The sequence below is a fragment of the Dendrobium catenatum genome, unplaced genomic scaffold (genome assembly GCF_001605985.2).
Source record: "Dendrobium catenatum unplaced genomic scaffold, ASM160598v2 fragScaff_scaffold_1278, whole genome shotgun sequence".
Taxonomy (NCBI): domain Eukaryota; kingdom Viridiplantae; phylum Streptophyta; class Magnoliopsida; order Asparagales; family Orchidaceae; genus Dendrobium; species Dendrobium catenatum.
In genome coordinates, this window is record NW_021319740.1 from 86,655 (window position 1) to 113,577 (window position 26,923).

The following is a 26,923-nucleotide window of genomic DNA, read 5'->3' on the forward strand; positions in this document are numbered from 1 at the left end:
GTTGAATGTCATTGGATAACAGTAGTTGCAGATAATACTGTTTTGATCAGAAATTTTATTATGAATCACTCAATGAAACTTTCAATGTTTAATGATTTCTCATATTTAAGAATGTTAGCTGTTGCTGAAACTCGTTTTGCCTCTGTAATAATCATGTTGAGAAGATTCAAACAAATAAAAAATGCCAAAGAGCAACCTCTGAATCTAATTCTATCATTACCTCTATTGAGTAGTTGGACCTTCATGTTGTACTAAATGATTTTTTGCTTATATTTTTGTGGATGTACTAGACATTTTTGTACTAAACATCTTTATGTTATAAGTTAAACAAGTTATCATGACTTTGATTTATTATTGCATGCCATTTTAAATATAATGTTACCTTAATTTCTATATATTATATTAAAAAATTATTATGTCGTGTCCACCCCGCACCCGTGTCCTATATTTTTGAAAAATGCCATGTCCCGTGTCCGTGTCCGTGTCGTCGTGTCCATGTCGGTGCATCATAGCTTAAAAATTTTCCCTCCATGCTACAAAAAGGGTGTACAGAGCTTACCTGTCACATCGCAGGCGTCGCATATGAGTTTCCCCTACTACACTATAAAAAGCGTATATAGGGCTTGCTCGTCATGCCGTGCACATCATTGACAAGATATTTAGAGATTTTGAATTTCACGAGTATTGTACCTTAAACATACAAACAGTAGAAATGATAGTGACTTGACGATGAAATTGGTGAGGGCGAAAAGCACAATTCCTTTTTTTTTGAATTTTTCTTCTCTTTTTTTTTAATCTTTTCTCCCTTCTGTATTCTCTCTCTCCCTTTATTTATATATATATATATATATAATGGACAATCTATGCAATATGGGTGTCCTTTCTGGGTATTTTTGACATTCCAAATGCAATGGCAAAGTTTGTTTCATGAATGGGGGACTTCGTGCAAAATTGTATCCGTTGATCATCCTCGATCGTCTTTTGTTCGAGTTGATTGCGAGAGGTCCTCCCTTAGCAATTTTGATATTCTAGATGCATAGGCATAGTGTATTGTGATCGGGCAACTTTTGGATCATTTTGTGAGACGTCTGCCTACCCACTATCACGTTTTTCATCGCTTGATCAAGCCATGCACAAGTAGCTCTTCTTCAATAAATTCAGCTTCATGAACACATTGGTGTGATCCATTTTGTAAGAGGGCGACATTTTAGGGGCTTCTACCATGGCCGAGGCACTTTAAAGCATGTTACACATGGCATTGTGTCTGTCGATCTCACTTTCATCACACTCCCTCATATTCGATCTTGAAGCGTGCATGAGATCAACAAAAATTAGTTAATAATGCATTAACATTCAAACATATCAAAAAATAAAATTTAAAATCTTACAAAAATTTAGAATTTTATTCTCAAATATTTTCAATGAAGTCATCATCAACCTTTCAATGTGGGAAGCGAGTCCATTCAAGTTGCAGGGGAAATACTCTACGGCAAAACGAATGTGATGAGGCGAGTTGGAATCCTCTTCAGAAAGTCCTTCCTTGAAGTTAATATAAGCGATTATCATTACTTATATGAGTTAACATGTTAACTACCAATTAAATAGCTAAAAAGCTATATGCAGATATACATTTGATTCCCTGAGAAACTGGCCCTTTGGAGAGTGAGTGGCAAAAAGGAAAAGTGAAATAATGATGAGCATTTAATATGACTACCAAGCTGCGGGCAAAATTATTGCCTTGTTTTTACTGCAGCTTAAAAAGACTTGGTTATAAAATATTAGAAATGACATTTCTTTATTAGATTTAAATGAGAATTTGACTCTTAACTGTACATAATGAAGAAAAAGGTTTCATGTAACCGACACCATGTAGGGGGATAAAGGCTTGATATTGTTGTTGTTGTTGTTGATGATTTTACTATAGCCTCGTTTGTTGTGTAGATTCTCCATGATGATAGTGATACGACATCACCCATCCAACTCCTATAAGAAGCAGTCCCGTGTTTGAGCTCATCACCCTTTTAAACATTCAGTTGAACCACAACAAAGTTGCAGGTGTGATAAGGTGAACCCCGTCAAGAACATAAATTGTACGGAGGGTGGCAATTCGCCTCTCTAAAGGAAAGAGAACTAAGAAGAAGATGATTGGCCCTTCAGCGAGTGAGGAGAGAGGTGCCAATGCTAGTCCATAAACAATTCAACAATCCACTAGGCATCTTGCCTCTCCCATGAAAAGAATGAATGTGGAATTGGTGTAGAAAAGGCGACTGTGACATACCGACTAAGACTACAAGCACCCTAGAACATGGTATTGGGGGTGGAGCCACAACAAGTCCAAGGAAAGTGACACTCTCCTTGAGTTATAAGGGCATGCCCCTTACTATGAGAGCGATAAGGTGAGTTCCCTTTGGGTACCCAGTAGAGGTAGCTAGTACAAAGGAGGTATTCTCTACGAAGATCTGGATGACCTCAGTAGGAAGCTTAGTTGACGCTCCTCTCAAAGAAGGTAAGAATCATTTATGATCCCTAGAGAGGATTCTATTTGGTGGTCGAGTGTCCTCCACCAGCGAACCTTTGTATGCCTCTCCTCAAGCAAGTTGCTAGTTCATCCACTAAGCGAGTTCAAGGTGTTGGCACTAACGCGGTGGGCATCGACTTATATATTGAAACAACAGTCCTTCACAATGGTCTATCACACCCGTTGAAGATTTAGCTTGCTCGCCTCCCATGATTGTGAGTACCACTGCAGCTAAATGAATAGAACGAGCTAGGATTGGCTCATTCCCCTCCTTACCATTGGGGCCTTCCATAGATGTTGACGTGACACGTAAGTACAGACTCCTTAAGCTTCTTGGCCATGATAAGATTTTTAACTAGCCTTTGTAGGTGGCAACAATCCTCCGTGTCGTGGTCGTAATCCTTATAGAAAGCACTGTACTTTTGATATGTCCATGGCATGCGCACTCGCCTTCACAGGGTGAGTGAATAACATAATAGCAATTCATCAATCATACTGCATCTCTAGGAGAGCATGCAAGCTCTTCTAGAGTTTTTAGGGGTTTGTAAATTGGGTCAAGAACACCCTCTTGAACTTCGTGAAGGAGGTGATGACTCCGACAAGAAAGAGAGTAAACCAACTAAGTACAAATTCTTTGAGATTCATGGAAAGAAATTTGGCATTTCAAAGCTTCATCAAAATCTAGCAAAGATGTCATTTATTCAAATGTCACCGCGTGATATGTTGGATTAGTCCTACCCCTATAGGACTCCAAATGAGGCATTTTGAATTTCAGAGGCAGCATCACATCTGTTATTTCCCTCAAAAGGCATTTGTTAGGTCAGGCTCAACCCTTCTCATGCACCAAGGTGGTGTGTTATGGTCTTCATCACTTGTCATGGTGCAAGTGGGATCTGGATTAGGTCTCGAGGGCAACGCTCTACTCTCCGGCCTCCTACAATGAACTATCGATTCAAAGAATCCTTTAGGAGTGCTTTCTCTTTATGTGTGGCTTGATAGCCCAATCGAGGCATCCTAGATTATCATTATTTCAAATCTCTCCTCCATCTCCACGAGATCAAGGAGAGTAGTGTTGTTCAAATTTTCCATGTTGATAAACAGTTCGGGCTTGGTTTACTCGCCAAGCTATGCCTGTCTCATAGCCACTAACATCAATCCACGCTTATCGCGCCTTTTAGATTGTTAGATCCAGATATGTCCGTGGTGACACCCAACCTTACTTGCAGGCAAGCTTAGGAGGTTATAACTCAAGAACCTATTGTAAAAATGGAAAGAAGAAAAACATTCTCTAGAAAGTGTTTCACTAGCTCAAATGCTTCTTTAGAAAGTTCCAAAATATCCAAATTTTCCTCTTCATCCCTTATTTATAGGGATATAATACCTACAAGAAGGCTACATCAAGAAAGAGTGGAAAGTATAATAATGAATGACCCTTGTACAAACTACCCTTGACATATGCCATGCTCCAACTGGCCTAATGTATGGCGATATCTTTTAATTCAACAACTATATATCAAGGCAAGTTCCCTTGTGTTAAGTGCCCATGGGCGAGTGAATGTGGGCGAGTTTGCTGATGAGGGCCAAATTAAGAAGATTGTGACTAATGAGTCATTTGAAGTTGTTGGCGACCTTTCGATGGAGTCCCTGGATTGCTTCATTGTGGGAGGCGTGTCCATTCAAATCACAAGGTTAATAGACTCCATGGTTGGATGAATGTGGTGAGGCGAGCTAGAATCCCCTTGAGAAAATCATTCCTTGTATTATAGAAGAGTGATTATCATTGAGAGCGCTCCGCCCCAAGTGGAAGTGATTGGCTTGAATGGGTGCTCATCATTGTAGAGAGAGTCTCAATTTGAGTGGTCCATGTGAACCCTTAAAGTACTAATTCACCTTTTATGATATGCCAGCTACTTGCTAAAATATCAAAAAAGGTATATGCGAGTATACAAATTTAATTTATCAACTGAACCTATTGGGAATCTTCGAGTAAGAACATTAGTTAAAAAAATACTATGGCTACAAAATTCTATAAGAGCATGTAAATCAAATATTTTAAATACTACAACAACAATAAGCATTTATCCCACTGTGGGATCGGCTACATAAATCTTTTTTCTCCGTTGTGTCCTATAAAAAGTCAAATTCTTATTTAAATCCAATAAAAAGATCATTTTTAATACTTTCTAACCAAGGCTTTTAGGTCTACCTCTACATTTCTTGACATAGGCATGATCTAATATATCTACTCTCCTGATAGGATTATTTAAAGGCCGATGTTTTATGTGACCAAACCATCTATGGAACTCTCTAATCTTGTCTGCCTTGGATACATATATACTCATTTCTCATTATGTCTCTAAGTGTAAAGTCACTCATCCACCTAAGCATCCTCCTCTCTGCAACACTTAAGTTTGTGCTTCTCTTTTGATGGCAAAAATTTTGCGCCATCAAACATTGCAAGTCTCACCACCATCTTAAAAACTTTTCCCTTAAGTTTGAGGGATACTTTTTTATCACACAATAGGTCCGTTGCATTCTTCCACTTCAATCATCCAACTTGAATTCAACAAATAATATTTCTATTTATTTCACCATCGCTTTGAACAATAGATTCGAGATATATAAAATGAGCTCTTTTTTTAATGACTAGATCACCCAATATCACAATCCCACAACTAGATTTATCACTACTAAAATTACACTTCATATATTTATTTTCAGATCTATTCAAATGAAAACCTATAGAGTCCTTTTTATAAACTCTCTCTCTAGTCTTATCAACAAGAAGAATATCATTAGCAAAAAGTATACATCAAGGTACATCCTCTTATAAATGTCTAGTAAAAACATCCATGACTAAAGCAAAAAGATATAGGCTTAAAATTGATCCTTGATGTAATCCAAAAAAAATAGGAAAATACTTGTTCAAATCAAATATCTTGAACGTTAAAATCCAGTCAATTTCTCGTATAATTAAAATGAAAAAAAAAAAAAAGACATACTGGTAAATTAAAGATGAATGGACCTTGCATGGTATATTTCGGATATACTCAAGTAGCAGCTTCATAGCACTGCCTCGAATTGGCCTTTGCCTTTGTGAGATGAACTGTTTAATGAAGACAACATTTTTCATGGTGTCAAGCAAGTCTATGATTGTTGCTGAAGAAGAATAGTGTATATTGAAGTACTTATTTAGTAAAAACAGTTGCCATAGTAAGTGACAGGGAAACGATATATAACGGAAGAGATGGAAATGAGGCATACCTGCACGATCATAACTAGAAATCTTGAAAGGCATAGATCATCAACGTTTAATGGATCAAGCTTCTCAAGATCAATAATGCTATAACCTTCCTGCAATAAGATTAGAACAACAAATTTGAGTAAATTAAATTTTGAATAAGACAATACATCTACCCACGGATTGTTGGCGTGGCATCCCCTTAGTTGCATGATCCAACACTCTCCCTCAAGTTGGGTTTTACAGGTTGTACAATCCTAACTTGCAAACAAACTTATCAAGTAGAGAGTCCGATAGTACCTTTGTTAGAACATCAGCAAGTTGTTCATGAGTTGGGTATATACTACTACAATTTTTGAATCCTCTATTTTCTTAGATGTAAAGTGCCTATCAATAGTAACATGTTTTGTTATGTCATGATGTATTGGATCCTTGGCCATGCTGATTGCAGCTTGATTTTCACATTTCAACTTTATAATGCCTTCAATCTTTATTCTAAGTTCAATCAATACTTGTCTGATCCAAATACCTTCACAAATAGTAACTGCTAATGCTCTCAGTTCAAATTCTAAACTACTTTTGAAAACAACAGATTGTTTCTAGCTCCTCCATGTCACTAGGTTCCCCCCACACAAATAAACAATATCCTGTGGTTGATCGACAGCCAACCTGACTTCATGCCCAATCTGCATCAGAATATAGGATCAATTTTATATCTTCATTTTTTTTTGAATAATAGCACCTTTCCAGGAGTGTTCTTGAGATATCTCAAGATTCGATATATTGCCTCCATGTGCTCCTTCATAGGATTACTCATATATTGGCTTACCATACTCACAGCAAACCCAATATATAGACGAGAGTGTGAGAGGTATATAAGCTTTCCTATAAGATGTTGATATCTTCCTTTATCTACTGGAACTCCATCCTTTTCTATCCCAAGTTTCTTCTTATGATCCATAGGTGTGCTGGCTGGTCTGCATCCGAGCATGTCAGTCTCCTTCAGTAGCTCTAAGGTATACTTGCGTTAGGAAATAAATGTACATTTGCTTGATCGAGCTATCTCCATACAAAGGAAGTATCTAAGTGATCCAAGATCTTTAACTTCAAACTCCTTAGACAAAGCCTGCTTGATCTTCATTATTTCCTCTATATCATTTCCAGTAAGGATGATCTCATCCACACATACAATCAGTACTGCTACCTTGTCTCTTTCTGACTACTTCACAAATAAGGTTAGGCGGTTTGGTCGAGTGAGAAGAGACTGCGACTATGAGCGACTCAGTTAGATTGAGTGAGGGTAGAAGTCACAGCTCTGGAGCGGAGGGAATGGGCTACTCGCGATAGGCTTGTTAGGTGGAAGAGCTTGGTCGGCGAGAAGGTGGCTTAATTAGGTGAGGTTAGGGCTAGAGAAGGTCGGAGGTTGGATGGGGCTAAGTCGGGCCCTCGACGTGCTAGAAGGGGGAGGTCTTGGCTTGGTGGAGTCGGATTGGGAAGGAGAATGGGCTTGGAGGTCGTGTGAGATTCGGTTGTTGAGGGATGAGGTCAGATGGAGCGACTGGATCAGCGGCAGTTGGGTCGGTTCTGGCTTGTAAGAGAGAAGCTAAAGTTGGACCAGGCAAAGGATTGTGGAAGGGTTCGTGAAAGGCTTGTGGCAGAAAGAGGCGACCAGATCTAGGGATTTCGTCTTCGACAAAGGGGTGAATAGAGGAGGAGATCGGAGGCGGACGTCGCAGGAGGAAGAGGCAAGGTAGAATGGAAGCTTGTGTGAGCTTGGCTTGGAGTCGAATGAGGTCGTTTGAGTCGTAGAAGAAAACGAGCAGGAAGCCTTTCATCTCATTTTAACAATGAGAGCGGAGCACGATCGAGGCGAGAAAATCCCGTAACGGCGTCGAATGCATAGTTATTTTGCAGGATTTATAGCGGATTTTGAACTGGGTTTTGGCTCTTTGTCCAGAGGTCAATACCACTATATCTATGGATTTACAAGCAATCATGCTTTTCTACAAGATCGGTAGAATGTACTATTTTTTCTAATAAAAGCAACCATAAATGGCAGGTGTTAAAACAAATGTACAACAAACTACATTCATAGCTGTAAACAGAAAAATACCCACATTCATTATAGACACAGATTCCTCCAACATTTTGTGGCTTATATTTTCTATAAATAAGCGTGTCAAACGGCATGCAGATACAAGTGCCTTCATTTCAGATGAAAATGAACCTGTAAAAACATAACAGAAATTATTTTAGACAACAAGCTGAAGGCAACAGGTGTAATCGCTTTCCCAATCAGAATTATTATTTTTTCTACTTTGAAAGAAAAGAAAAAAGGTATGATAAATTCCTATTTCTGCTAAAGAATAAAGGTTGCAATTACGCAGTTGGCAAGATTTAAGAAACACACTTGAGGACAAGTTCTTCAGAGCAATTCGTATGCGGTTTCGGGTAAACAGTGTGCATTGATTTGTTGGATCTTCCACCCATATTTGTTTACCACCTTGGCATATCTGCCAAAAAAAACGTTGGTAAACAGCTTCAGAAAAATTCGCAGTAGTGATGAAACTAAGAAAAATAGAAAATTATACAATAAGTTTTTAAGAAATCAAATTTAATAAAATGATAATTGGCGGACAATTGCTCTTTCCAACATTTATTATCATTTCTTCTACATTTTATTCTAGGCTTTCTAGAGCTCTAGATTCTATTCAAATTTAATAAAATTTGAATTTTATTTGTGATGATTAAATTGTAATTGCTCATTGATCATTCATATTACGTAGTTTCTTCTTTTTTTTTTTGTTAACTTCTTCGGATTTATTCATTAAGTACATGAACGCTTGAATTTTAATTCATGTATTTATTGTTTATATTTAAAGAAAGAGAAAGTTATTAACTTAGTAGTTTCTGATCTATGAATACTAATTTCACTTGCATGATTTGCATGCATTGCATTATTCTAATTGCATTAGGAAACTCAACTATTGAACCATCTCACATCAAATTGATACTAGAGCATTAAGTTGCCATAATGTCACTCAAAAGGCTTGGTAATTATAAGGGAAACATAACAAATCCTAAACAGGAAGGGATTTTGATCCCTTTACAACAATGATTAAAAAAGTTGCCGAATAAATAAAAATAAATTTACGATAACATTAGGGTGTTTTAAAATGATACTTATTCATCAATGTCAAAATTTTAAAGTAGATAATGATATAACAAGAAAAGCTAAATTTGAAATGTCAACTCACTATGATAAATGTAAATTTTTATTGAGTGTACCTAGATTTAAATAATTTTTCTAAATCATATCTCATGAATGACAAGTAACGTTTGCCAAAAAAAAAAATTACACAAGCTAAAATCTATTAGATGAGCATGTAGGAGCAAAGGAAAAGGTAGGCTAGGGAATCTACCACAACTTGAGTTGAAATGAAAGAACTTTTACGAGAAAAATATTTCTTTGTTCTGTCATAATCATTTGATTGATATATTTTATTCATTAAAGCAAGAGACCAAAATTATTACGGAGTACATGAATAAATTATAAGAATTGTTGTTGCACTTTGATATCATTGATATACTAAAACAACACTCGAAATTTAGATATTTGAGATTTGATATCAAGAGAAAAAAATCAACTCACTACATTACATCACATAGCATGTTTTTCAACTTATATCTAAGAGGGCTACAGCATATTCAAGTAGTGAGTCATTTCATCAAAGCAAGTAAGTTTAATGTCGCACCTATTGCATCACTTAGCATGGTGGTAATACTACCGTCAATAAGATTACTACAGGGAAATAAAAAACATCTCATCCAATAATTTTTTTTCAAAGGAATGCTTTAACTGTTATCAAATTGGTTATTATGCTAATATCATGGCAAGAACTTGCAAGTAAATGTAGATGAAAATAATGATTCTAATGATGTTCATAAGCTTTTTGAGGCTATTTGTGGTTTTGGCAATGCTTTAGTTAATAGTTCTTTGATTACACCACTCCCACAATTGAATATGATTAGAAAAAAACAACAATTTTTCAAAATATTTCGAAAAGAGAAGAATTGTTGCATGTATAGAATTGATAGTGGGAGTTGTATGAATAACATGTCAAAATCTGCAATAAACCACATGCATTTGAAGCTTAAATGATATCCACAATCATATAAAGCAATATTGGTAGCTAAAACTATTATTTCTATATCTCAAAGATGTCTAGTGTCTATTCATTTCGCTACATATGCTCATAAAATTTGATATGAACTGCTTTCTATGAATGTTACATAATTTAGATGTTGCGCATTTAGGGACATCTAATGCATATACTTTCAAGATTACTAGAAGAAAGGTAATTTCCAAACCTGAAAAACATAAGAATAAGTCTGAAAGGGCGGGAGACATGTATGCAACATCGGTGGAGGGCTCGACAGGATCTTTTGATAGATCGTCAGTGTATTCCATGCCTAGCTCAAAAGGATCTTGTAGAGGAACTGTGGTTTGATTGAGTTCCTCCTCCCGAATGAAACTGCAAATACATATATCTAAAGGAATGGTGGTCAGAGAACGCCTCGATAGCCTAAGCTCTTTAAAAAACCACCAATAATGACTCACTGTAGCTAGACGAATTGTTGGCAAAATCAATTCTCCCCTTCTGCTCCGACAGGGGGAAAGTCACCTATGGAATAGCTCCTCATCTGGAGGAATTATTCATATTGACGTCCAAATATCAGTAAACCAGAGACAGTCTGTAGCTCCCATAGCGTCATTGTCAGGTACTCGAAGCCCATGGAACATGTATTGGTTGTTGGGTCCCAGAATTCTATCACCTTTTTTATCCAAGAGTGGGGGATATTCTCAAAACTGAACATTGAAGCACATATAGATTTGTATATACCTGCTCTTTTCAAAATACTTTTATGAGCCCTTTAGACATATATTGCCCAAAAAGCATATCCACGTGCATGTCTAGAGAGCTGCCCAACTGGAGAATCCCTAAGCCACTCATGCGTAGCCAATTGTAATTGTCGGTGACTCAATAACCTTGATTGCCCAACTTGCTCGCATCGGCGGTCAGCTCCAGAATATCGCACATACCGGAGCTCACATGAGCAACGGAACTCTCCAATGGATTATAATCCCCACACTTCAATCTGACAGTGGTCACCTACTCCGCAAGATCTTTAAATGTTGAGGGGTCGAGCTCATAGTGCGACAGTAAAGACGAGCACATGAACAATTCGTTGTAGATGCTACAGCCTCTCAGCATCTGCACATGTTGCTCCAGCCTATCACACATATCAACAGTCCAGTGATGATCATGCACGTCAATCATTGCCCAAATAGCCTCCTTATAAGGCTCACTTTGCGGCAGCCCCTCCGGTCTGCTCCAGTTGAACATCTTCCTGACAAAAAGAAAATAAAATTATAGAAAGCATGCATGCCGATAAAAAACTAAGAAGAGGTATAAAAATACTTTATATATTTTGCCCTTATCCTGTGTTAACGTCTAAGAAAAAAAATGAGAAGAATATCTTGGAGAACTGCAATATCAACTGTTTACAAAAAACATGTTCCACTTTAAGCGCGCATCATATTTGTTCGAGGGCATTTGTTGACCTCCATACTAATATTGGGGTCGAGTCGACCGTGCAAGGTGAATTTTGAAAGCAAATGAGTGCGACACCCCGCATAACTCACTCGATGTGTGTCGACTGAAAGCCAAAATCACCAAAATGGCCTCCGTTCACGAAACAGATAGCGTCAATGCTTTAGGAGCAATGGAAACAGTTAAGATCGACACTCATATGGATTGAGATTGTTGATTGGCAAAAACTTAAATTTTACGCTCATACATCGAGGTGACGACATGTGCAAACGACGACGCCGTGGTGACCAACTCGATGCATAAAAAAAATTTCATGTAATTTAATTATAAAAATTAATTTAAAGAGATTAAAAAAAAAAAAAAATTCTAAATACTCAAAATACCCCCACTTAAACCCTCATAAGACTCCCCTAAACTCTCCCATCTACCCCCCTCACGACAGTTACGCCTCCCACACACGCAAGAGAGCCAAATTTCCTGTCCCTCTTGCGACTCCAAGCCGCCGGACACCATCTCAAGCTTTCCAAGGTAGCTTCTCCTCCTCATTTTTCCTCATCATCTACTCCATTCTTCTTCCTTTCTTCTTCTTCTCCTTTTCCATTTTTCTTTCTCCTTCTTCCTCCCTCAATTTTTCTCATTCATTTCTTCTTCTCTCCTTCCTCTCCTCTCTTTTTCTTCCTCTCCTCCATCTTATTCTTCTTCCTCCACAATTTTCTTCCCATAACTAAAATAAACTCTAACCCTAAACTCCCTTCACAAAAAGTACTCTCCCACACATCCTACAAACCCCAACCAAAAATCCCTTCACCCTCCACTTTCTCTCTCAAGCCTAAAGAGAAAATTCAACAAAGCTCATGACTTAGTGAATTTTAAAGAAATTAAAATTTACCTAAATTTCTAATTCAACAAGAAAAATAAAACACACGATATCCAAGGTTCCCAACAATTAAAGCAAAGATGAAAAGAAAATTTAGACTAAAACAGAATATAGTGAACTTGTAGTAGAACTAGTTGATCACTAACAGGTAGGTACCAAGTTTCTTTCTCTTAGCTCCTGACTTGCATACACCTAAGCTCCCCAATAATACTCCTAACAGAATTGAAGTGTGAAAAATGAATTAAGCCTCCCTCCTATTTATAACATAAAAGTCAAATTATTGATGGGCCCCATCAGCATATGATCAATTTGTTAAAAGATAAGGAAGGTACACCTACGGGCCCCACCAGCCTAATATCCCTTTGCTAAAAGACAATGAAGGTATGTCTACAATTCCCACCAACTTATGATCCATTTTTAAAATATGTTAAGATGCTTTTTCGAGGCTCTAGCTTTGGATTCCTCGAGTATTCACTAGCGGGTGAAATATGAGCATAGATACACCTAAATACGGGCGATAATTATCTTAAAAATGGGAGGGGTATAAGTAAAAATTATTTGACTTTTCCTATGAAAATGCATTTACAATAATTAATAACCCATAGGAATTCTCGTATAACCCCGATAATTAATCTGGTTAAATGATTCATAATAAAGTGAGAAGTGTCCATCATATTGCAAGTCATGGGTGCACAAGTGCTTTAGATAGCTTACACGCCCGCCATTAAAGACAAGGGACTTGTAGGCACCCCGTGAAGACGACATAAATCCTGTAAACATGTCTTCAAAAAGAAACAACATGGTGCATTGTTATTTGTCACGGGCTGCACAACCCTTCATTAAACTGTGCATGACGCCTCAAAATCATTAAAAGGTGTCACCTATGAGCCCTTACCCCTATTGTATAATATGTATGTACCAAATACATACAGACGCATCGAGTGGCACACATGCATACTTCCAATCATAAGAGCGCACTAAGTAACCTACACACATGCGTTGATCATGCAAACCACTTCCTACATATGCTAATGAGCATGCCATTATGCAAGTGCATCAAAATTCATGCAAGTGTGTCACACAAACGCACTAACTAAATGTACGAGTGCACTGCACGAATGCACTATACAAATATAAGTGTATTTTGCGCATATGTTTAACATACAAATGAATATCCAAATACATAAATGTGCATACAAACATATAAGTGCTTATGTAAACAAATATGCAAACATGTATGCAAATACACAATGCGCCATTGATGTAGACAAAGGGTGGGTCAACTCATATCCAAAATAATACGAATTTTGGCTTCCCTTGAGTCTACTATTTGAGCTGAAATTTTAGCTCATTTATGAGCTGGACTTTAGTTCATTTATTGAACTAAAGGTTAGCTCATTATTAGCTAACATTTTAGTTCATTTATTATCTTACTTTTTATTAAATGTTATTTAGGGTTTTAAAGTCTTCTTTTATGATGTCTCCTGGGGTACCAAAAAGGGCTTTTGGAATCCCAAGTTAGGTGTTTTATTCCCATGCATGACTCCTTGGTTTCCTCCATGGTTTCATTGCATTTGCCCCCTTGGATTCCGGCCGGCTGCTGGTTTCCCGTGCCTGGGCTCTTTCCGTGGCCGTGCCCCCTTGGTTCCCGCTCGGCCTCCTTGGCTCCCGCGGCTACCTCTTCGGTTTCTTGGCTTGGGATTTATTTTTAGGTGTTTTAATGTTTTGATGCTTAGTATCTTGTGTTAGAATTAATGTAATGTGTCTCTTGGTATTCCTCTTTCATACCTATAAATATGGGAGGATTTGTAATGTTTGAAATAGTATAAAGTTATGAAATGTTATTTTTGGAAAAGTTTTAACCTGCGGGTTGGCTTTGAAAATCCTGCGGGCTCTTTCCACCTTTCTTTCTCATCCCCTCCGGAAATCCTGCGAGCTCTTTCCACTCTTTCGTCTTGGAATTCTAACCTCTTTCGTCTCTCTGCAAGTGCCGCTCCACCTGTATCCTTCTTCTCCAAGTGCAGCAACTTTAGGGTGTCGTCATTTTATTTGGAGTCTAGTTTGTAAGTTTTTATTTATGTCAAATTTGAAATGTAAGAGTTTGTTCTCTTCTCTCTTCTCATCTTGAATTTCGTCTCAAGTCGTGTCTCTTCGTTTTTTGTGTCGTCCCACCCCTCTTGTGCGGGCGAGGGGTATAGGCTTCCCTATATTTCTTGCCCCCACCAGCCATTTATGCATGTGTCGTATCAAATCTCTATACGCATTTTGTTAGTCATGCAAATGCATTAAGTTAATCATACAATAGTCATATAATTGCATAGTGCAAATCATATATATTGTATCACTCGCACGTTTAAAAATCACTTCAGCACACAGAGTTAGTGTATGGTTGAGAATATCACTATGATTCATTCTCAAACAATCTCTTATCAGCAAGGACGTGATACATGTCCTCTAACCGGCGATTTTGTCGCCAAATGACACTACAAGTAAATGGTTATGGCCTGAGCCCTCTGAACCGAGTGATTTTCTGTCAAATGACACCACTAAATTACGGTTATGGCCAGAGCCCATATGCTGCCCAATGGCATTAAATCCTTGAGATGTGAATTAATAGGACATAATCGATAGGAATAGCTAAGGTGAATTCATATTTGTCCCCTTAGACAAACATCCACCCCAAGTCTACAAAGTACCTTTGGACGACGTAACTTATGACTACCAACAAGGATCCTTTTATCAGGTTGGGTTGACTACCTCCTCTGACTAAGTAGACCAGGGACCAAGATGGCCCGGGACGACGGAACTATGGGATCTTAATCGGGTCCATCATTCATTCCCCACCATCCGCTTTAAGTGAAAGATGGTGAAATTTTCAATTTTAAATATCAAATTTTCAACATCAAGCCTATGTTGCTACTGTATGCTAGATATGCGTATCTTCTATATATTTGATTGATGACTAGCCTTAACCGAAAATTCTCTCTCATTATCAAAAGGGATAATTAACTATAGGGGCTTGCACCTATAGGAAACCAGAACTCAAATCATAAAGTCCTCACAAAATGAGGGCGAAATCTATGGGTAGTGTCTTATCTGCAAACCCAAAATGTCTACCCAATATTTACCCTGGAACTTATAATCCGATAAAACTCCGCGAAAAAAGCTATGAGAGGCTAGGGCGCGAATTTTTGGAGCCGATAAGACTTAAGGGAAAATTCTATATGATGGTGAGACCTGCAATGTTTATAGTGTAGAATGTTGGTTATTACAAGACAAGAATAAATTAAGTGTTGCAAAGATAATGCCCAAAGGAAGTTTTTCTTTACTCTTAGAGACAAAATGCAAAACAAGTTTATACGTGAAAAGGCTGGAGTAGCTCCAGCGGTAGATAAGATTAGAGAGGTCATCTTAGATGGTTTTGTCACATAAAGCATCGGCCTTCCGATGACCTGATTAGTAGAGTAGATGTATTATATTTAGCTTATGTTAAGAAAGATAGAGTTAGACTTAAAAAGACTTGGTTAGAAAGTATTAAAAATTACCTTTATTTACTAAATTTAAATAAAAATTCAACTCTTAATCGGAAATTACTCATGTTGTCAACCCCACGTGGTGGGATAAAGACTTGATATTATTGTTGTTGTTGTAAAATGATACTAATTATATTAATGAAGTAAAATTTATATTTCCTTTCTCAATTTATTTTAAAATCCATCTAAATTAAATATTAACATTTAATTTAAGGTTTTTTTAATTAATATTAAAAAATTGTTTGCTGCCCAGCACATAGCCCAAAAGGGATCTTCAGGGCGGTTGCATAAATGGTGCATGACATGTGCATGCCACATGGTATCCATCCCATGGCGCTGAAAACTTCCTTTGGGCTATTTTTTGGGCATCGTAGCATTACTCTTAATACTGATAGTAGGTTAAGATAAAATTTGATATTTGAGAACATTCACGTTCACAGATTTACCAACATTATGCCTTTCCTTATAATAACTTATAACCAAAACTCTTTTTTTTCTCTCTAAAGCTAAAATATTATGACAGCTAGCCTTAGACACATGAACAAAGCATTTGCTTAAGATAAAAAACCCATAGTAAGCATGAGAGTCCACAATACAAGGTCTGATTACATTGAGTGTGAAAAGACTGTTTTCTTGAAAATAATACCCTCTATCATGTAAAAAAAGATAATTAACTAGTAGAAAGAAAAGAAATTGTACTAAAAATAAAGAACTCGCAATCTGAATTAAAATATCAAAGGATTATGAGATAGTTAAGGCTTTGGACTCATTGCACTTATCTCATTACATTAGCTTATATTTGCTTGATTATCTTAAAATTTAAATGAATTATCATGCATGGATCACAGTATCAACACCAGTGCCAGTAATATTGTGACTTAGGCTTCCTTTCAACATAAAAGTTTTTATCTCCAATAAGTTGTTCAATAAAATCATATTTGAGTTTTATAAAGTTTAATAGATCAATTCAAAGCTACGTTAAGAAATGGCATTGTAATTTCTAGATCAAATTCCAGCTGTAAACAAAACAGTTAAAATTTGTTGAATATTTGAAAGTTAAGAAGAAAAATAATAAACTAAGAAATACTTCATAGTATCATAGATAGTTTTTTGAACCCTAATCCCTTCAAGCAGCCTCCCTCGAGCGGATTCTTTTGGGCCGTCTCTTTCCTATTTCTCAGGATGATTCTCTCTAGCCAATATTCATCCCAGCCTTCTTCTATATTTCCAGCAACCTTATTCATTTTTCTCCCTCATCTTCTTCTTTGCATTATGGAATGGCCTCGTCACAAACATCCAGCATCAGAATCAGGAAGCAGTTCATAAATTTTAAACCTTAGTGATAGTGATTATTCTCCTATTCTCATCAAAAGACAAATTTAACTGCCATAACTATTTGGAGTGGTCACAATCTATGTTGTTCATTTGTGGTAAGAGAAATGATGAGTAACTCACAAGAGCAGCAGCCATACCAGAGACTACAAATCCAGGTTTCAAAAAATGAAAGATTGAAAATGGTATGATCATGTCATGGTTTATTAATTCCATGAGCAATGACAGTTGAAAATTTCTTGTTGTTTGGGACTGTAAAAGAAATATGGGATGCAGCCAAAGACACTTGCTTCAGCTCTGAAAATACTTCAAAGTTATTTCAAGTTTAATCACCACTTCATGACTTTTGGCAAGGAGAGCAGATTGTTACTCAGTAATCAGTATTACAACAAACTCGCATGATATTGGCCACAACTTGATTTATTCGAACTCGTATACATGTCCAAAAGATGCAGTAATGTACAAGAAGATTGTAGAACAAAGGATTTTCAGGTTTTTATTAGGACTTAATAGGGAGTTAGATGATGTTCAGGGTTGAATCATGGCATTAAACCACACTGCCCAATCTTAGGGAGGCTTTCTCAGAGGTTAGGCGTGAAGAAAGTAAAAAGAAAATAATTATGGGATCTAAGTAACAACCCACATCAATGTTGGATGCATCTGCCCTTGTTATGTGATCATTCAACAATAATGGTGAAGATCGTCAGAAATGGGAAAGGCCTTAGCGTGATTACTGTAAGAAACCAAATCATTACAAGGAGACTTGCTGAAAGCTCAATGGAAAACTAGCTAATTAGAAATAAAAGCCATGATTTGATAGAGCAGTAAAACGCATGTGGCTTCCAACTCTAAGAGTGCTCGTGTTCCCAAGCCTAGCCCATTTAGCAAAAAGCAGATGGATTTGTTGTAGAAACTATTTAGTCAAGTTGACAGTAGTAGCTTTAATGGGGCATGTTTGGTTGCTCAAATGAATTCACATATTACTTTCACTACTAACAAAGGAGATATGAGGTCGTGGATAGTCGACACTGGTGCTTCTGATCACATAACAGGAGATGTTACATATCTCCAAAATTATAAGCAAATAGTTGTCACTCGTCTATCCGTATTTTTTATGGTTCAAATTCTAAAATTGTTGGAATAGGATCCATCCAACTTACTAAAGAGTTGTATCTCAACTCTGTCCCCCATTTTTCAAACTTGGATTGTAATATTTGGTCCATTAGCAAATTAGCGCATGACCTTCAATGTGTTACTAAATTTAATCCAAACTTGTGTTTTTCAAGACATGAAATTGGGGAAGATGATTGGTAGTGCTAAAATGTGCTCCGAGCTCTACCTCCTCCCATGTGACAGATCCTCAAACCAAATTTCTCAAGCAAATTGCATCCAATCTCAGAGCCTATTAAAATATTTCAATTTTGGGTTCAATTCTTATGTTTATAAAGATATTGAAATTATATTATTACACTATCGTCTTCATCATCCTAGCTTTGTGTATCTTGCAAAATTATTTCTCAAATTATTTATAAATGGAATCCCAACATATTTTTATCATGAAACTTGTCAGATTGCAAATCATACTCGAACAGTATATCCTCAAAGTTCATACAAACCTTCAATTGCTTTTCTTTGATCCATAGTAATGTGTGGGGTCTCTCAAGAATAAAAATGTTTATGGCACTCGATGGTTTGTGACATTTGTTGATGATCATACAAATGTAACTTTGGTTTTCTTTATGAAAGAAAAGCCTGAGATCAGTCAAATTTTTCAAACTTTCAATCTTATGGTTCTAAATCAATTCAACTCTAGAATCCAAGTACTCAAGTCAGATAATGTTAGGAAATACTTCATTAGTAGTCTCAATACCTACCTTCAAAATCATGGGATTATTCACATAAATTCTTATGTTGACACCACTCAACAAAATGGGTTGGTTGAACACAAGAATAGACATCTCTTCAAGGTTACACGATGTCTTATGTTTTCTTCTAATGTTCCAATATGTTTCTGGGGGGAAGTCATTCTCACAACTAACTATTTGATTAATCATATGTCATCTAGAGTTCTTAATTTTCAATATCTCCACATCAGCTTCTTCTGTCAAATTTTCCTCACACTCATGTAGCTTCATCTTATTTACCGCTCAAGGTATTTGGTTGCATGGCATTTGTTCATGTGCATTCTCAAAACTGCAGAAAATTTAATCATAGAGCCAATAAGTGTATTTTTCTAGGATACTCTCCAACTCAAAAAGGGTATAAATATTATTCTCCAACCAACAAAAGATTTTACACCATCATGCATGTCTCTTTCTTTGAACACGTGTCTTTTTATCCCAAATCTCATCTTCAAGGGGAGAGCATGAATAAACATCAAGTTTGGGAGTTCTTACTTAAGTATATGTCATTTGCCCACTTAAAGTCAACCATTCTTCTCGACTCATGCTTGTGCCCAAAAAATCGTACACAGAACTTGTCCACACTCATACCTATTCAATCATCAATCCAGCCCATAAATATTTCTTATCCTGTGCCTACAAAATATGTGGCTCCACAACTTGCTAATTAGAATTTTTAAGTCTACATCAATAGGAGGAAAAGACAGGAAGTAGAGCATGGATCACGATCAATATATGGCCAAGATATTGACTCAATTTCAAGTTCACCTGAAGAAAACATAAGAACAAATAAGGTTGGAGATGTGCCAATTCTTAACATTGATGATTCTACCATGTTGATTGAATTGAGGAAAGGTTTTAGTAGATGTACAGGTCATCCAATTGATAATTATGTTACTTATGAAGAACTATCACCATCTTATAGAGCATTTGCTACTTCTCTTGATGATATTCAAGTTCCTAACACAATACAAGAGACATTGCAAAATTAATAATGGAATAAGGAAGTACAACATGAGATTGATGCACTAGAGAATAGTGGAATATTACTGATTTGCCAGCTAGCAAAAGGCCCGTGGGGTGTATGTGGGTTTTCACTATTACGTACAAAGCATATTAACCAGTTGAGAGATTCAATGCTCGGTTGTTAGCTAGAGGATTTACACAATCATATAGAATAGACTATCAAGAAACATTTGCTCCTATCGCAAAGCATAACACTATCAGAATTCTTCTCTTCTCATTGGTTGTCAACCAAGATTGGTACTTGCAACAACTGGACATAAAAAATATCTTTCTAAATGATGACCTTGAAGAGGAAGTCTACATGAAAATCTCAACTAGTTTTTAAAAAGTATGGCAAATAATCAGATTTGCAAATACAAGAAATCCTTATACAACCTTAAACAATCTTCATGGGCCTAATTTGACAGATTCACATAAGTTGTTTTGAAGATAGACCACATATAGGATCAAGCTAAACATACTTTGTTTGTCAAGAAATCTCCTGCTAGGAAAATTGTTATATTGATAGTCTATGCCGATGATACTATTCTATCTGGGAATGATACAGATGAATTACATAATTTAAAGAAGTATTTGTCATAAGAGTTTAAAGTAAAAGATCTTAGAAATCTTAAATATTTCCATGGAATCGAAGTGGTTAGATTAAGAAAGGGCATTGTTGTTTCTTAAAGGAAATATATTCTAGATATTCTTAAGGAGCCAGGTATGCTTTGATGCAAACCTGTTTTTTTTTTTTAATATTTGATTACGAAAGTTTGATGCAAACCTGTTGATACTCCTATTGACAGTGCAAAGAAACTTGGCACCGAGAAAGAAAGCATTTCTGTAGACAATGGGAGATATCAAAGACTTGTTAAATGTCTGATCTATCTTTTACACACTTAGCCATATATTGATTTTGCAATGAGCATTGTAAGTCAATTCATGCACAGTCCTACAAAAGAACACATGAAAGCAGTCTACAGGATTCTCATATACTTGAAGAAGACACCAAGGAAATGCCTATTCTTCAGAAATATAGAGAATCGTGACACTAAAGTGTATTCAAATGCAAATTGGGCAGGAAATAGCATTGACAAACAGTCAACTTCTAGGTACTGTTCTTTTGTATGGGATAATCTTGTTACCTGGAGGGTAAGAAGCAATCAGCGGTAGCTAGAAGTAGTGCAAAAGCTGAGTACAGAGCACTAGCATGAGGAAGTTTTGAAGGGATTTTGATAAAAAGGGTTTTTAGTGAACTTGAACAAATGAGTTCATTTCCCATTCTAATAATATGTGATAATCAGACAGCTATCAACATAGCTAAGAATCTTGTGCATCATGACCAAACTAAGCACGTTGAAATTGACAAACACTTCATCACAAAGAATGTGACTAGTGAGACGATAAAATTTAAATGCATTCCTAGCAAGCAACAAAATGCAAACATCCTCACCAAAGCTTTACCTAGACCTAAATTCGAAGACTTAATTTACAAGCTTGAATTATATGATATATATTCTACAACTCGAGAGAGTATTGAATATTTGAAAGTCCAAGTTAGAGAATTTAGTAGGAATAAAAGAAGAGATCGATTGTGGTCTTCTCCTATGACTATGTTTCCTAATTTTTAAGAAAAATTTATTCTCCTATGATTCTGTTTCCTAAATTTTAGGAAAGAATTAAGCTAATTAGCTATTTCATTTATTACACTTTTTTAGTGTGTGTATGTGTATATATAGATGTAGACGTAGATGTAATTCTTTTTAACAATAAAATAATAAATTAAAAAATTCTTCGAAAATTTATTAAATGCTTCAAAAAAAAAAGATTGTTATCAACATTTTGGGCATGGTAAAGACTCACTTCATACATGTCACCTTTAGAAAGTTCTAGCATTGGCCGAACGAGAAGCACTCCATTATTGCTGGAACTACTCCATGGATGATTTACAGGTGCCGAAAATAACTGTGAAACAAATGCCATGCCAGCAAGTCCAAAGACCCCACTATTACGTGACAGTCTCAAAATAAACAACTCAGCCTGCATCCAGAGGAATGGAATACAAATATTACAATTACCTAAAGTGGTAGAAATTAACCGTGCAAAAGTGATCAAAATAAGTACTATCAGCTCCTACCGTCAAAATCAGATGGAAAAAATAGTACTGTAGATCCAAAGACTCTTCAAGTAGATCAACTGACTGTGCTAATTTTTAAAAATACAACAAACAAAGAGAGTCCAGTAAAGCTATAATCCTAGAATTTGAAAGCAATGAGGAGTCTATATTAAAAGACGTAGTTTGCATTTCGCACATATTCAAGCATACCCACGTGCACGTATTTATGTACATGCACAAAGATACATTTGTATAAAGAGAAGATATTTTAAATAGAAGATATTTTGGATTCAGCTGGAATCCAAGATGACTGAAATCAAAACTTGCAGTCTATACAAGATTCTGGGGGATTTTTAAAAAGCTGCGTATTTTTTGGTTTTTTTTTTTAATAAATAGAAGGGCATTTTATTTCTTTGATTGGCTTAGTAAAATTTTATATTCCTTTCAAAATTGTATGTTGGTGGATGTGAATTCTTTAAACTTGTTGCAGCTGTCGGCCACAAACTCCAACAGAAAATTTTCACCTTGTACAAGTGCGAGGCATAGAACTTTGTTGACTTCTGTCCTTATTATTTCCATGAATGATCAAAATTTTGTCAAGTCTACTATGATCAAATTTTCCTTTTGGCGGTGTAGCCCTTTCATGGTTTCACATTTGTTCTTGATTTCCTTAAAAAATTTTAAATTTTGACAATATTAAAATTAACATTTGGAGCAACATTGTTTTATTTTAATTTTGCATCAAAATAGAATAGTTTTAACCTAAGAGTTCGAAAACTGCAAATTTTGATCTTTGACATATTTCTTTGTGCATCTCATTTTAAATTTGTATCATAAAATCCCAGACCCTAAAAACTCCTACACTATAAAGTTGGCCCCTAAACAATATCAGCTAATTCACTATCTTCAATGTGGTCTGAATTGAACATGAATCACATTCTTTATGCTTCAACATAGTGATTGGGACCAAGTAGAAAAAAAGGAGTGTGATAGAACATTACATCAATGAATGATTCATTATCAGCATAGTATGCATCCATTAGAAAATTCTGAAATGTTTGACCTTAAATTGATGTATTTTAAAATCCAAATATTGAAAAATATGGTATGATATTAGATTAAATGGTACATAGATTAAGCACGAACAGCCATAATGAAGAAAACTTAATTAGCATAACTTGTGCTTTCATTTCAAATTGGCAACAGATGAGAACAAACAAAATCTACACTCAACTGAAGCCAGTAAGATTATGCCTCATGTTATTGGTAACAAATAACTATAAGGCGATGGGTTATAACCTGGACTGAACTGGTCCAGTTATTATAGATAAACGAGCAAACCGGCCCTCTCCATCTCTCTGCATGAGATCGGCCGAACCAACCAGACCTCCCTCACGTGCAATGCCCACACACCATCCTCACACGAGGGATTCTCTATCCAAACATGAGAATCATGTGATTTATTTCCTTCGCATGTGATTTTCCTGGTCGTTGCGGGCCGCTTTACTTGATTTTAGAAGGTTTGAAGGTAAGGGCATCCACACCATCTCTCTTTTGTAGTCCTCGCTACCTTTCTCTCTCCTCTCGACCTTTCTTTACTTCAGCCACTAAACCCACCTTCTTCCTCGTGAAATCCTAATCACAAATTTACCCTAAGATGACAACAGCAAACACTGTCCCCATTTCTTCTCCTACAATATTGAGTTTTCTTCCACTTTTCTCCTCTCCTTTATCTTCCTTTCTTATTCTTAGTTCCTAAAGTATATAAATAGGTGTTCTCGCTTTTGTAATGTTTAAGCTATATTCAATTAATATTAATTTTTCATAGCATTGAATTAATATCATGATGGGTTTTAGCTTGCATCAGGAGAAAGTCTTATTTAAGATTGATGTTCGAATAAATCAAATCCTATTCTGTCTTATATCTTTGTTGTGCGTTATAGATGTATTATTAAGCTAAAATTGTTCATGGGACCTTTTAATTTATGGTCCACTTGAGGTAATTAGTTGAGCCATAGGATTGATCACATGTTTTGATAATTAAATTTAGCAATTGTGGTGAGCAACATAGATCAATTTGAATACTAAACTTGTCTTGAATTATGTGATTGAAACTGTTTGATTTCGGTACTCACAGATCCTTCGCTTAGTGAAACTGAGCGGTCAATTGAATTAGGAATTCATATCAACCATTATAAGTAACTTTTTTTTTTTGGGAATAAATATTCCTTCTTTATTAGGGGTGTAATCCATGTGAATTTTATTAGGTTCTTAAATGACTAACTAGGTTGACAGCCCTACCTTTGATTGTAAAATTTTCTATTATATGCATATGCTCGTAGATATCTTTTAATGCTCATAATGAATTAATAAGTTTCACAAATAAATTTATCTTGATTTACTGCAGCATAAACTCCTGTATATTGATTTTTACAAAAGATATATTTTCATTCATGTAATTTTATTAGATGAAATAAATATCATCTTTGCACATCATAACTTACTCTAAAATAACCATCATCGTATTCAATATAAAATACTCGTTAAAACTTATTTATGGCAAACATATGAATTATATGCTTATATATAGGTCAGTAAAACACTATTAGATATTGGCTATCCAGGCTAATGAGCTCACAAAGTGATGAATCTATAGAAAATCATTGGATTTCCTCGTGTTGGTGTTTACCTTCTCGATACAGTATATGTAAATAGACATGAACTGAATGAATGATTGATAAGTCATATTGAGGTACAATAATATATAGCATGATTGCATGTTTAAAAATTGGAATGATACTGAAATAGTAGTTGTTTGACATACACATTTGTAATATCATCATATTAGAACTCATCGAATGAATCATAAAACGTGGCATAGTTACATTGATTCATTAATTATTGGTTATTACTCTTACCTTTAGGTTGTTCCCACTACATGCCTAACTTCTTGTCATTTATACTTTCATAGGTAGGAGTTATTTGTTGAGTTTGATTTATCAAGCTCGCTTGTTGTTACTTCTTTTTATAGCAAGTCCAACGGGAGCATTAGGTGGAACATCACCACAGAAGCAGATCTACAAGTCCTAGAATATATTTATTATGTTTATATTTTGTAGTGAGTCATTCATGTATTTCTTTTTTAGAGTTACGTAGTTTCATTTCTTTAGCTATTTCTTTCACATCTCTTTTGCTTGTAGCAATTCCATTTTATTGATGTACTGTCATTTAGATTCATGATACTAAAATGAAAACTTAATCAAGAGATATATAGAATAATAATAGAAGACTAGATAGAAGATGACAGGAAATCATGTATGATATTAAAAAAATAGCCAAGTTACAACAATCCTGTTAAAAACCTGGTCATCTGCATGATGGGCAACAAGTAATACTCCTATATGTTGCTTAGCACAAACATCCTGAAAAATTTGATACCTGGAATTAATACAATATTAGATTTAACAAAATCTTCAGAAAATAGAAAATGCTCCGTTAAAAACAAGTCAAAAGCCATCGAAAGACTATAAACATTAGAACAAAGAGTGAACTGCACAACAAAAAATTGAACATGATCAGAAGCATAATCATCTACAAAAATACTATAGGCCAAAACATATATAGACATGGAGAACTGTTTTAGAAGTATAAAGGCATTATTTTGAAATGATGTGCTGCTAGGGCATGAATAATTGCTCCAGATGTCAAACGGGTTAATTCGGTAAGGTTGAACAATTGACATATTTTGTCATATTGTATGAAACAAAATCATTCCTACTCATAAAGATGTATGAACCACTCTATGGTTGTGAAACCAAGGAGGACATGCACATGTATGTAGTTTTCACTCATAAAAATGAAAATTGTAAATATTGGGGAAAATTATGTTACAAAAAAAGCCTCAAAATAGAGATCCAACTAGCTGTCAATCTCTGGCAAATTAGCACTTAGCCACTTACAAAATTAAGCCAAAAAAATCCACATTTTGTTGTACCCAACTAAAAAATAGAGTGGTGGATCCTTGTTCTCATTATGCCCTCTTAGGTAATTTTTTTTTTAGATTCGTTTGTTTTTAGTGAACTTCCTTCAAGGTTTGTTGGCTTGATTAGGAAGGATTGTGATAGGATTTCTATCACATAAGCTTCTTTCTATCTTTTCTCCTTCAGTTTTAATGCTATTTGCATATCCTCAAAAAAAAACTAAAAAATAGAAGAAATGTTTTAAGCAAATGGAAGCATGATGTGGCTCATGCAAAACAAGTGCTTGGTCACAAATCATCACATTGTAACCATTGAAAATTAACAACAAAAAATGGAATATTAGAACCATCCCACTTTTCTTTCTGCCAGAGATTATGAACTACACATGCTACTCAGGATCATTCTCCTCAAGGGCAGAATCAAAAATTGAGTGAAAGGGTTTTAATCAAAGCGTGATCAATATGACATGATACAAATCTGCACATTTTATCAATCCAAATTAACAACTAAATCCAATGATTAGAACCAACCCACAGAGATTATGAATCACACAGCTACTACTCATCCTCCTCCAAAGCAAAAACAAATGTTTCAAAGGGTTTTAAAGAAAACCAATATTACATCATAAAAAAAGAGAGTTAAAAAAAAAACTGAGAATCAAGTTAAATACAAGTTAATTAAAACAAAATGTGCAGAACTCCACTAACAAAGCTTCCGCTAAAAGGAAAGGAATGTGCTTGAAGAAGCAGAACATATGCACGTGTTGGCATGTACTCCTCCAAATTTGAGAGACACATAAATA

At 35.7% G+C, this 26,923-nt stretch overlaps 1 protein-coding gene across 5 annotated transcripts in view; it reads right to left on the reverse strand.

Moving 5' to 3' along the window:
• The window catches only part of LOC110110484, a 39,142-nt gene that overhangs the window by 11,407 nt on the left and 812 nt on the right, over window positions 1-26,923 (reverse strand). For 3 of the 5 annotated variants that reach the window (XR_003702362.1, XR_002304719.2, XM_020841978.2), the window contains exons 4-10: window positions 25,504-25,579; window positions 22,163-22,225; window positions 21,889-22,065; window positions 8,170-8,272; window positions 7,877-7,986; window positions 5,783-5,872; window positions 5,544-5,624 (exon numbers count right to left, since the gene is read on the reverse strand). Coding sequence is in view for 3 of the 5 variants with exons in the window: in XM_020841978.2 (XP_020697637.1) it covers window positions 5,544-5,624; window positions 5,783-5,872; window positions 7,877-7,986; window positions 8,170-8,272; window positions 21,889-22,065; window positions 22,163-22,225; window positions 25,504-25,579 (700 nt within the window). In the remaining 2 variants the exon portion in view is untranslated. The remainder of the gene's footprint in view (window positions 1-5,543; window positions 5,625-5,782; window positions 5,873-7,876; window positions 7,987-8,169; window positions 8,273-21,888; window positions 22,066-22,162; window positions 22,226-25,503; window positions 25,580-26,923) is intronic. The other 2 variants (XM_020841980.2, XM_020841981.2) reach the window with 2 other exon arrangements.